At 31.9% G+C, this 12,111-nt stretch overlaps 2 protein-coding genes across 4 annotated transcripts; both read left to right on the forward strand.

Moving 5' to 3' along the window:
- Positions 1 to 1,779: 1,779 nt before the first annotated feature.
- On the forward strand, positions 1,780 to 7,465 carry LOC106765008 (SWI/SNF complex subunit SWI3C). 3 transcript variants are annotated; one of them, XM_022782329.1, is made up of 9 exons: positions 1,780 to 2,105; positions 2,247 to 2,720; positions 3,196 to 3,731; positions 4,954 to 5,275; positions 5,394 to 5,467; positions 5,836 to 5,963; positions 6,169 to 6,242; positions 6,347 to 6,549; positions 6,772 to 7,465. In XM_022782329.1, the coding sequence occupies exons 1-9, from the start codon at positions 2,078 to 2,080 to the stop codon at positions 7,222 to 7,224; spliced, it is 2,292 nt and encodes a 763-aa protein (XP_022638050.1). In that variant the 5' UTR covers positions 1,780 to 2,077; the 3' UTR covers positions 7,225 to 7,465. The 3 variants fall into 3 exon arrangements, with proteins under 3 accessions (XP_022638050.1, XP_014504973.1, XP_014504974.1); XM_014649487.2 differs by having other exon boundaries at positions 1,782 to 2,105; positions 4,954 to 5,317; XM_014649488.2 differs by having other exon boundaries at positions 1,785 to 2,105; positions 4,954 to 5,317; positions 6,365 to 6,549.
- Positions 7,466 to 10,885: 3,420 nt separating this feature from the next.
- On the forward strand, positions 10,886 to 11,278 carry LOC106763639 (protein DOWN-REGULATED IN DIF1 11-like). The gene has a single exon (XM_014647805.1). It carries the CDS (start codon positions 10,886 to 10,888, stop codon positions 11,276 to 11,278), a length of 393 nt encoding a protein of 130 aa, XP_014503291.1.
- Positions 11,279 to 12,111: the final 833 nt, after the last annotated feature.

A 12,111-nucleotide genomic window follows, 5' to 3' on the forward strand; every position in this document is an offset into this window, starting at 1 on the left:
AACGAATTTTAAAGCATGACTTACATGGAATCAACAACATATAACACATAAAACAAGTTTTCATGAAGATTTTCTTGCAAAATGAGCATTTGAGACTTGATTTTGGTATCATCAAAACTTCTATACTTTATGATTTTGCTAACATTAAAAATTATCATATATTCAACCTTAGAATAACTAGTTCTACTATATTCAAAAAGTTTGTACAAAGCACTCACTTAACAATTACAAACTTAAGACAACAAGCAACAAATAATCAACTCTTGCACATACATTCAAGAGGATATAAGCTTAAACAACTTTTAGAAAACAAAATGATATCAACACCAATAAACTTTCAATAAGGCAAGAGGATACACATTGTAACATGTAACACCTTATCTTTCTATGTACATAATATAAAAAGTAATATTGATTATTATTTATATTTGACTTTCTTATTAACTTAAAGATGTAATTTTACATCCTTTAAGAGAAAAATTGATTGCCTTTTGTTAATCTCAAAAATGTTTTCTTAAATACATATAAGTTTCTAAAATTTCTTAAATTATAAATTGACCCCTATATTTTTTATTAATTACAAATTAATCCTTAAATATTTTTTATTTGCAACTTAGTCCTTGAATATTTTTAATAATTATATTTAGTCCCTCGTTAATTTTTTATAATTATGATTAGACCACTAATTATCTAATTATGTTGACTTTTGCAAATACTTAATTTCAATGAAAATTATTGATTCCATTTACTATTGTTAAATGGACCATAATCTTGGTTTCATATTTGATTTCTAGAGTGAATATAAACATAAATTATTACTAATTTTATATTCCCTTGCTAACTTGGTTGCTAAATTCATTATTAATAGAATCTATAGAAAATTTTCTTAAGTGTTTACAAAAATGAGAATCAAGAAAAACTATCAATAATCAATAAAAATAGATGTTAGAATGTATTTAAAGTAATTTGAATTTTATTTAAATAATGAGTTTAAGTCTAATAAGAAATTAAAATAGTAAGATTGTATATTAAAAACTCGAACCAAGTTTATTTTTTTTTCAATTGAAATAAAAAAAGGAAAGATTGAATCTATTTCTCTCACAATTTGTGTCTTCTGAACAAAATAAGAATATCTTTCCATTCTCATAATTTGATAAATTTATTGTAAAGAATAAGTTTAATTATGTTTTTTTTTTTCTCTTCTATGATCATCTTTCAAATGTAATTATTAGAATTAAAAACATATTTATTTTACAAATTATGTTTATTATTTTTTTTTTCAAAACTTTTTGCTTATAAATACAATAATATGTTCTACATTTTCCTTAAATATTTTACAAGAGAAGAAAAGACCTAAAACATTTTCAACATTTACATATGTGAAAAGTATACCCTACACATATAACATAAAATACTAAATTAAAATGGTAACTAAAATGAAAAGTATTTATTATATATTCAAAGCAAAAACTCATTATATTTTTTGAAATAAAAACTTATTGGAGTCAAAATATATAAATAAAAAAAACCTACCTCATTCTAGTTAATTTTTATTAATAAAAACCCATTTTGCACAGAACCGAACAACTGATTGCATATGAATTAACTCATTATCCAACTATGGTTCTAAAATACAATAACATACACTAATTTTAATATTCACAATAAAACAACTGACACAAAACCACTAAAAGAAATCAGGTCACAGAAGAAAGCCTTAACTGGTTGGCCTAGAGTGAAAGACAGCCACTAAGACTAAACAAGACACAGATCCAGAAAGATCGCGTGTGAACCACTCCTCGGAAAACGGCGTTAAAATGACGTGTCGATGAACCCAGCCAGAAGCAAACGCACATCAACACATACAATTTTGGAATTTTTTCCTCAATGCCCTAAATCATAGCATAGCCTCTCTCACTTCTTCTCTTCACTCTCTCTCTCTATCATACAACACAAACCTGACACAAACACAACACAACCATTTTTCAAATCCAAATTTCACACCACCCTTTGCGCGAATCAGCGACCCCACACTAATTTTCACCCCCACACCCACTCACTCTCTCCTTAACTTCCCATGCCACCTTCTCCTTCCTTCCCTTCAGGTATCCACAATAACCTAAAAATTCTTTTTTTTTTTTTATCCTTTTTCCTTCTCAACTCAAGTCAAACTCATTTCAATTCTAATTTTCTTTTCTTTTTTCACTTTTTAAATATCTTCTGTTCTATTATTTTATTTTTTACAGAGAACCGAACCAAATGGCGGAGGAAGAGGAAGCGAGAATCTCACAAACGCCACTCCAAGCGTCATGACGAAGATGACGAAGACAACGATTCCGATGACGACGACAACAACGACTCCGACGACCAGTTCCGCAGCCCTAACGCGCCGCCCAACACCGACCCGCGTGTCGAGATCGAGGTCGTCTCGCGCGATGGAGTCCAGATTTCACGCTTTCCGCCGGCTATCAGGCGCGCTGTTACCCGTCCTCATGCAGCGGTCACGGCGATTGCGGCTCTGGAGTTCGGCAGGGGACACTCCCAGCACGGCGTTCCGGTTCTCGAGAATGTGTCTCACGGCCAGCTTCAGGCGTCCTCGACTGTGACCGCTGATTGTCTTGGGGGCTCGAGCTTTGTCGCCACTCCTCCTCCAGTTATGAAAGGCTCTGGCGTTGTTAAGCGCTTTGGCACTAGGGCTCTAGTGGTTCCTATGCATTCAGGTTCTTCATTTGAACTTGTTTTTTTATAGGATGCAACTCCTTTATATGTATTGAATTTCTCTGTCAAGTTTGAGTTCTTATCTTAAATTTGAATGAGAACTTTTTATATATAGTTTATTCAACAGTTTAATTGGAATGCAGTTTTATTTTATTTTTATTCTAAATTGATATTTAAATCAAAATTGTTGACTTATGTAATAGTTTTTAATAGTCATGTGTAGGATATGGTAGAGTAAAGGTCTTTACAATGAGTATTTATTAAAATGAAACTTTTCTTCAACGTGTATGGAATTTTTTTGTTTTGATGAGTTTTAAATATCCTTTACATGTTTTTTCCATTTGATGGTATTATATGTAAATTTTAAGCTTAAAATATGCTTTGGTTGTGGGTGATTAGATATGGTATGTTAAGAATGAATTTTGGGTGATTGAACATGTTGAATTACATGATAAATTTTTTAATATATATGGACAGATTGGTTTTCTCCAGCCTCAGTGCATCGACTAGAGAGACAAGCAGTGCCACATTTCTTCTCTGGAAAGTCACCAGATCATACCCCGGAGAAGTACATGGAATGTAGGAATTACATTGTTGCAAGATACATGGAGGACCCAGGAAAGAGGATTACAGTCCCTAGTTGTCAGGTTTTGTCTGTTGGTGTTGGTACTGAAGATTTAACTCGAATTGTAAGGTTCCTTGATCAATGGGGAATTATCAATTACTGTGCTCAGGAGCCAAGACATGAGTATATGGACAATGATTCTTGCCTGACGGAGGACACTAGTGGTGCACTATGTGTGCCATCAGTGACTTTAAGATCCATAGATAGTTTGATTGAGTTTGACAAGCCCAAGTGTAAATTCAAAGCAGATGAAATTTATTCATGTCAAACAATGCACAATACGAATATTTCTGATTTGGATGACACAATAAGAGAGTATCTATCTGAAAACTATTGCCACTATTGTTCTCGTTCTCTTCCTGTTGTATACTACCAATCACAGAAAGAGGTACACCGGTGTTTTGTTTTAAATTCAGCTGATTCATCACCCTATCATGATTCCGTTTGTCCAATTTACCTTTCTGATTAATATGCTGGAATGGGAGTTATTAACACATGGCAGTGCATACGTATGAAGAGTGGACATTGTTGAATTTTTTGTACATATGATTGCTGGAGACAAACCTCCTTTAGTTAAGAGATTATACATTATGTTGTTGCATACCATTTATATTATTGGCAATCCATTTCCTTGGTTTTAATATAGATTGAAAAACAAATCAAATTTAAAAATGCTAGGTAACAGATTACCCCATACAAAATAATTTTGGTTTTTTCTATAGGATGGGATGGGAACATCATTATTTATAAATTGAAGTGGTTGTGAAGTGGCATCAAAATAGGCACATGTTAGTGTCTGTCTTAGGCTTCTATTTTTTATTAGGTTTTGTTATATTGGTACATTGAACTAAAATTCTATTAATATTGCATTGTTTTTGTTAATCAAGTGTCTTAGAGTTCAAGAAAATACTATACGTGGTAGAAATAGATATTTGAAGGTCTCAATGGAGAAATATCTGATGATTTGTCTTTGATGAGTTTTGATATTAATTTATTATGGAGCATTCTATAAGCATTTTTTTCTTGTGTAATGTGATCATAGTCTACAAGAGCCCTGTAGGCTATAGGAGTGGAATAAAAGAAGTGCAAGCAAGTATAAAATACAAAAGGCTAGAAACTAAAAGTCAACTTTGGCTTTGTTATCAACTGCCAGAAATCTACTCAAGATACCTTTTTGGTAGCCTTCTTTTCATAATTAGAGTACCAGGCCACTCCTTATTATAGATTAGTGTCTTGAATTCCTGTGTGCTTCTCTCCGCTAAAGGGAACCAATTGGAATAATCTTCATGTTTTTTGTTTTCTTTTGTGTTTGTACTCATTGTGGCTTCAATCCTATTCTTCTAATACAGATTTGAATGGCCAGTCTTCCATTTAACCAGGACAAACTCTGACAGCTGGCAAGTGATTGCCAGTCTGTAAGATAGACAGTGCTTGTTTATCTACTATATTATTTTAAAAGTTTCCATTCTGCTACAAGGAAGGATTTCTCTCATTGATATTTCTAGACGTTTACAAATATGGGTACATTATGATGACCCAAGTCTAAAACTAAGCTGTAGAATCTCTTTGGAAACATTTGTCATTATTTGTGGTTGACCTCCCTGTTGCAGGTTGATATTTTACTCTGCACTGATTGCTTTCACGATGGGAGATTTGTTGCTGGTCATTCTAGTATAGATTTTATTACAGTGGATTCAACTACAGATTATGGTGATCTAGATGGGGATAGTTGGACTGATCAAGAGACTTTATTGCTGCTTGAAGCAGTGGAGATTTACAATGAGAATTGGAATGAAATTGCTGAGCATGTTGGTACCAAGTCGAAAGCACAATGCATTCTTCATTTTCTCCGTCTACCTGTAGAAGATGGAAAATTAGAAAACATCAATGTATCAAGTATTTCCTTGTCATCCAATATGAATAATCAAGAGGGTAATGGAAGATTGCATTGTTGCTCCAATGGGGATTCAGCAGGTTTGTCTTACCAAAACAGAAACTTTGTAACCTCTACTTGTGATATGGTTTTGATTTCATATCCGTGTTCTTACAGGACCCATACATAACAACCAAGATTCTGATGACAGGCTTCCTTTTGCAAGTTCTGGAAATCCAGTTATGGCACTGGTATGTGACTGGAAATGATATTCTTCAGTTTGTCATTTATTAATTGATGCACTATGCTTAATTAGAAGACAGTGAGGTGGTTATCAGTGCTGCATCTAATATCTTGTCCTTTTAACTGGTTTAGTTGCATTTCTCCTCTTTGAAGGAGAAAATCTCAATGTCTGTTTGATTCAGTTTATTTTGGTAAAATCATTGTTTTTGACAGCTTTAACAGTTTTTGAAAAAAAAAGTCATCCAGAAAATCTTTCCCAAACATTCAATTAGTGATGATAGTGTCAGAATTTCACAACAAGTCAGTCTGTCCATTATATTCTGGAGTTCTTTTGATTGGATTCTTACGATTTGATTTTGGTGGGTGCATTGTAAAGGTTGCCTTTTTAGCCTCTGCTGTTGGACCAAGAGTAGCTGCAACTTGTGCTCACGCAGCATTAGCTGCATTGTCAGAGAATAATTCAGGGAGCGCGTCAGATATAGAAGCTCTGGAAAATGATAACAGGTGAGTGTCAGTGACTTTGATTTCTTGTTTGAAGTGTTTTTTCCTAGTTATTCCTTTTTCATTTATAACTTGTACACTAATACATTGTCATTTGCTATTGTTCTTTTCACTTTGTCTTTGTCCATAATTTTATTTTCCCCTGCACCAAGAGCCAGCCTTATTTTATTGTTCATATAATTAGGATTTTTTATTTGCTTCTATGAAGGGCAAATTCAGAAAGCATAAATAATAGAAATGGTGGACATCATGGAATGGTTGCAAACTCGAATCAGAAAAATGGTTAGTTTTATGGTTGCTTCATTTTTATGGTTATTTTATGGTTGCTTTATACCCCCATTGTCTGGTGAAGTGGTAATACCAAGCGTGTAATTCTTTTTGAGAAGTGATTCATTTGAATTCAGAGGACAAGTTAAAAGTACCTGGTTCATGTGCTCAAGATGATGCTGGGTCGACCCTGCTGTCTGCTGAGAAAGTCAAAGATGCTGCGAAAGCGGGCCTCTCTGCTGCAGCAATGAAAGCTAAATTGTTTGCTGATCATGAAGAGCGAGAAATTCAGAGGCTATGTGCTAATATTGTTAATACTAAGGTATAACTGCATTTTTATTTCTTAACTTAATTGCTTTAGCCTAACTGGCTACATACTTCATCCATGTGTCAGCCATTTTCAATCTGGGTGCATATATATGTATGTGTATGCACTAGTTAAATATTTTTCTTGCAGTATAGGTGAATGAAAACAGTTTGGGAAAATTTAAAAGCGACCTGTGCTAGTGTTTTGGTGTGTATAACGTGTTATGTGTATTGACAGTTGAAAAGATTGGAACTGAAGCTGAAGCAGTTTGCAGAAATTGAAACACAGTTGATGAAGGAATGTGAACAAGTTGAGAAGCTGAGGCTGAGGTTTGCTTCTGAACGGTCCCATGTTGTTTCAGCACGTCTTGGAAATGGTGGAACCACTCCTCCAATGAATGTATCAGGTGTTGGTCCTTCCATGATTAATAATAATAGCAACAGTAGGCAGCAAATGATTTCTCAGCCTAGCATCTCAGGGTATGGCAACAGCCAACCAGTTCATCCACACATGTCCTTTGTCCCACGGCCTTCAATGTTTGGATTAGGGCAAAGGTTGCCCCTATCTATGATACAACAATCACAGGCTGTTTCTTCAAATTCGATGTTCAATGGCCCCAGTAATGTGCAGCCTGCTCCTAATCATTCGTTGTCGAGGCCTGTGTCAAGAACTAACTCTGGTTTAGGTTAATTAGAGGTTCGGTGTTAGTTTTAAAATATATAAGATACAATTATTGTATTTGATTATTGTTTTCAGCAGTTATGAGTAGTGCCATGAAATTTTTTTTTAGGCCCTGTAATTGGTTTCAGTAAACTGTGAAAGTGTTGCTTAAGAGGGAATAAGTAGGCATTTGATTTTCCTAAAGTTATAGTGCCTGTCCTTTTGCTTTCCGATTTAGGGAACATGAAAAGTTTATTGGCATCAAAGTTAAAACACCTCAGTTTACACGAACAATTAACATCGAAATCTGGTCTTTAGTGACTTTTTGTCACGCTGTCTCTGCTATTGTGTCTGTCATGTTAATTTGATTATATTGTATCTGTCATAGGAAAAGGTTTCGAACTATTTATGGATTCTTGCCCGAGTCCAATGTTCGTCTGCAAAGTTCAAGACCATTGAATTTAACGCATATGTTCCTCTAATTAAATTAAATAAACGACGTCACGCGCAGGTTAAGTACTAAAAGGACGAAGTTATTTATTTTGTCAGCAAGAAAGAATTATATAAGTGAGAGAGTTGGGTATCCCAACCTGTAGAGACAACAAAGACAGATAAAGAAAGTGGTTATTTTCTATTTGCATTTAAGGAATAGAAATACTTGATAACCACTACATCACCAAAAAATCCCCATACAAAAATGACACAGCAGTTGACAGGATAGAATAGGATATAATGTATATGATAAGAGGAAACAAATTCCAATATTAGGTTAATAGATAGAGGAGTCCAAGAACACCAGTGCAAAACATCCAAATTCACTGAAAAGATTCCGCATCATTGATTCTAGGCACCAAGAACAAGATTGTCTCCAAGGGAACCCCTTCACACAGGATGCCAGTGATCTTGTTAACAGTTTTTTTAAACATCCAAAATCATCCCCTGCTTGCAACGACCCTCCACTATATAAAGGAAGTCTCATTCAACCTAACAATCCAACTAACAACTAATTTTTAATTTGTTTTCTCCTATTATACGCATTATATTCTATCATTATATATCGCTATAGAACAACCTTGTCCTTAAGGTTGGAACGATAAAACTTGATCCAATGACCCATCTTTATCAACATGTAATCATAAGAAGGGAACCCATTGGTTATGCCAATTTAGGTCCAGAGGTTTGAGTGATAGTCGATATGACTCCTTCTGTTTCATTAATGATAAGAAATATTTCAAAGCAAAAGACCTGGAAAACCAGTGACTTCTTGCATGGTTCAAAATTTTTGTAGCATATTTTCGCGACAACTCTCGTTTTCTCATTTCTACTTCTAGATCTTCCAGAATTACTTGGCCATCCCCATAAAAAGCACAAGTGGCTTTGCACTGTTTTCATTTTTGAAGTTTCTTTCCTACTATCTTTAGTTTCCTCCATTGTGAGTAATTCAAGATGACTAGTTAAAAACAACTTTGCAAGAAAACCAGAAATTCCTTTGTGGCCATTGATAGAAGCAAGATCTACAAGTGTTATTCATTCTGTCAACCTGTTTAGCTGATGTTGGCATATGTCTCCCTGTTATTCATTCCTACCTTTCTGACAATGGAGAATCCCTTCTGGCACAATCGTGTGTGATGCAACTGTTTGGTCCATCCTTTTTAATGAAGAAGCCTTATTAGTTCAGGCTGTTTGAGACCCAACCACTCCACAAAATATGGAGAATGTCATCTTATCTTCAACCATTGGATGGACTGTTCTTTATTAATGTTGTCAAGCTTTTGATTTAAAGCTTGAAGTTCTTCACGATATTGTGCGCACAATAATTCTAGACAACTTCCTAAATCTTTATCAAACTTTTCTTACATCTCTTGGATTTCGGTCACTACTTGTTGAATATTTTCCTCGTTTTTATTGAGGAGTGTCTGCATATAATTCTTAATGGTGTTGATAGCATTGGGATGCTTCTTCGGTATAAAGGATATTGACGTTTGAGTTTGACTTCTAGCCGATAACATATGCAATGTGGGTGTGAAAGAGTTTTACTCAAGGAAAAAGAATTTTAACATTTTTTTGACAACATTTTTATAACTCATACGCAGTGATGTGTAATTGATTCGTTTCAAATATTTTTTAAAAATAAATTCAAACAGATCAATAAAATAGTAACATATATTCTATTGTTAAAAAATTTGTTAAAAAAAAAAGTTATTAACGTACAGGATCCTGTACTCAACTTCAGGTGAGAGTTAAAATATTAGTTTTCCTTATACGTAATTTTCACATAAGATTTTGTATTAAAATATTAGTTATTTGAATTTGTAATGTTATTTTTTTTTAATTTCAACTGCATAAAAAATATAAAGAAAAAAAATAAAAAAAAATACTAAAAGTACTGCAATAATTAATATATTTATAAAATTGAAAATATGAATCAATAGACATAAGAAAATTAAGAATATCATAAAAACGTCTTAAAAGGAATGGAGAGTAGTTGAAAAAAATTTAAATGATATATGAGCTAAAAGTTAAAACAAAAATGAAAATAACTTGTAGCTTATAAACTCAAAATTTTGAATATTTTGATATATGTTACGTAATATATTTGACTATGACTAATAAACTATTAAATAAAGTTAATAACAAGTTAATGGACTTTACTAAATACTTGTGTATAGCTCTTAGACAATAATTACAATAATGATTAAAACAAAATGATTTGCGAGCATTACAACAAAAAAATTTTGAGAGAACGTTTTTTTATATGCAAGTCCAAAAAATAATATTGTATTGAAAAAAAAAAAAGAAAAATCACTAAACATTGTAGTTATTAATTTTCGGGAAGTGTAAGTAAGTCTTATACTTTTAGTTATAGGACCTAGTAAATTTACTTAAATTTCACTTAGGTTTTGTTCATTTGAATGAATTTGGAAGAGTGATTGAATGAATTTGAGAGAATTTGAAAGTAAATTTTTTATTGTTTATTTAAGTGAATTTGGAGGTAAGTAAGAATGGATTTGAAAGTAAATTTTACTTCCAAATCACTTCCCATGATATTGAAGAAAAAATTAAAAGAATTTATTTTCAAATTTACTCTCACTTACATTTAAATCCACTCTCAACTACCTCTAAATCTAATCAAATAAATCACAAAAAGTTTACCTTCAAATCTTCTCAAATTTATTCAATTAGTCTTCCTTAAATCCATTCAAGTCAACAAAACCTTAAACAAGAAATAATAGAAAGAACATGTAGTTTTAACATTTCTTTATCCTTTATTTTGAAAAGTTTGAATTTCATGTGAATTAGTTACAACTATGCTCCTATTATATGAAAAAAAAATTGCATTTCTGTTAATTTTATGGAAAGCTCTGCAGAAAAATACCAAAAAGAAAAAAACTAAATAAGAATTGAATTCTATATGAAGTTACCAATAGTGACGTCTCTTTACTGTTTCTCCCACGATATTAAATGTGTTCTTGGGTTAAACATTAGTGGAAACGTTAGTATGTAAGTTAATAGAACGTTTATATATTTTAGCAGTTAATAAATTACTAACATAAATTTTCATTTCTTCAATAAGGCAATTAAAACCGAACCAAGAAGCAATATTCTTCAAGTATAAATATAATTTCTGAAAACTATTTTAGCACCATCATTAACGTGTTACCATCATCAAGAGCTTCTTTCATAATCAGACATGGCGACATTCAGCAACAACTTTTGTCTATTAATGTTGTTATGTTTTATGATGAGTTGGTCTATGATGTTCAACATTGTGCTTTCTAACGTTGCTCCGGCACCATCAAATTGGCCTGGGCCAGTGTCATCATCGTACGAAACTTATTTGGCTAATTGTGCATCAAAATTAGATCCAATATGTGGTAGAGACATATACTTTGCTGTATTTTATGGTAATGCAACTATCATTAAAGATTGTTGTGACGAACTTGTGCATGATGTTGGAAAAGTGTGCCACGATGATATGACAAAATTTGTTTTGACTAAGACGCAGTTCAAGAGCAGTGATGTTGAGATCATGGAGAGGAGCCAGAAGGTTTGGAATGACTGTGTTGGCCTTGTTGAATCATAGGAGTTTATACAATTCTTACACTGTAATCTCATCTCATAAAAATACAATTAATATATTTTTTTTTTCTTGATATTAAATAATAATCCCATATTTTCATGGATGAAAAGGATTTTTTTTACCTCTTTCTTAACGTCTTTAAAGTTAATAACTTAGTAGAATGTCTTAAATATAGATAATTTACTTTTTTATTATACAGAATTCAATTTAAACATTATAATGAATAAAAATCAAGGTCACATGATTAATTCTTTGTGAAACAATTGTTTAAAAGAAATTGTTGAGAGTTGTACAATTATCTCATGACCAAGATTAAATGGATCAAGTCATAATTACTTATCATTAATATACAACAATCATCTTATTTTTTTCACCCATAATGAAATCCACAAATCTCATTATAGACTTCTTTCATAATAATACTAAACACAATTTTTATACAATTTTTTATATGTATTATATTATTGGATATTTTAAATAAATATTTTATATTTATCTTTTATTTTTAGTTTGTTTATTATTATTTATTATTTATATTTTAAATTTAGTTTAAATTTCATTTATTACAAATAAAATATCTTATACAAGTATATGAATACATGAAATCTTTTACATAATTTATATTATATTCAATACAACTCATTATTTAAAATTACATTACAAGTTCGATATTTCATTGTTCCATCTATTAGGATGATTTAAATATTTGATTATGGGACTTCTCTAATTATCATATTTCAAATCATCTATTTGTAAAACGCCAAACTCTTTAGGTATATTTTCTTTTATTTGGATCAACTTATCAAAACTTATATTTAAGATTTTATACTTTGAGG

Source organism: Vigna radiata, chromosome 6, assembly GCF_000741045.1.
Source record: "Vigna radiata var. radiata cultivar VC1973A chromosome 6, Vradiata_ver6, whole genome shotgun sequence".
In the NCBI taxonomy this organism is placed as follows: domain Eukaryota; kingdom Viridiplantae; phylum Streptophyta; class Magnoliopsida; order Fabales; family Fabaceae; genus Vigna; species Vigna radiata.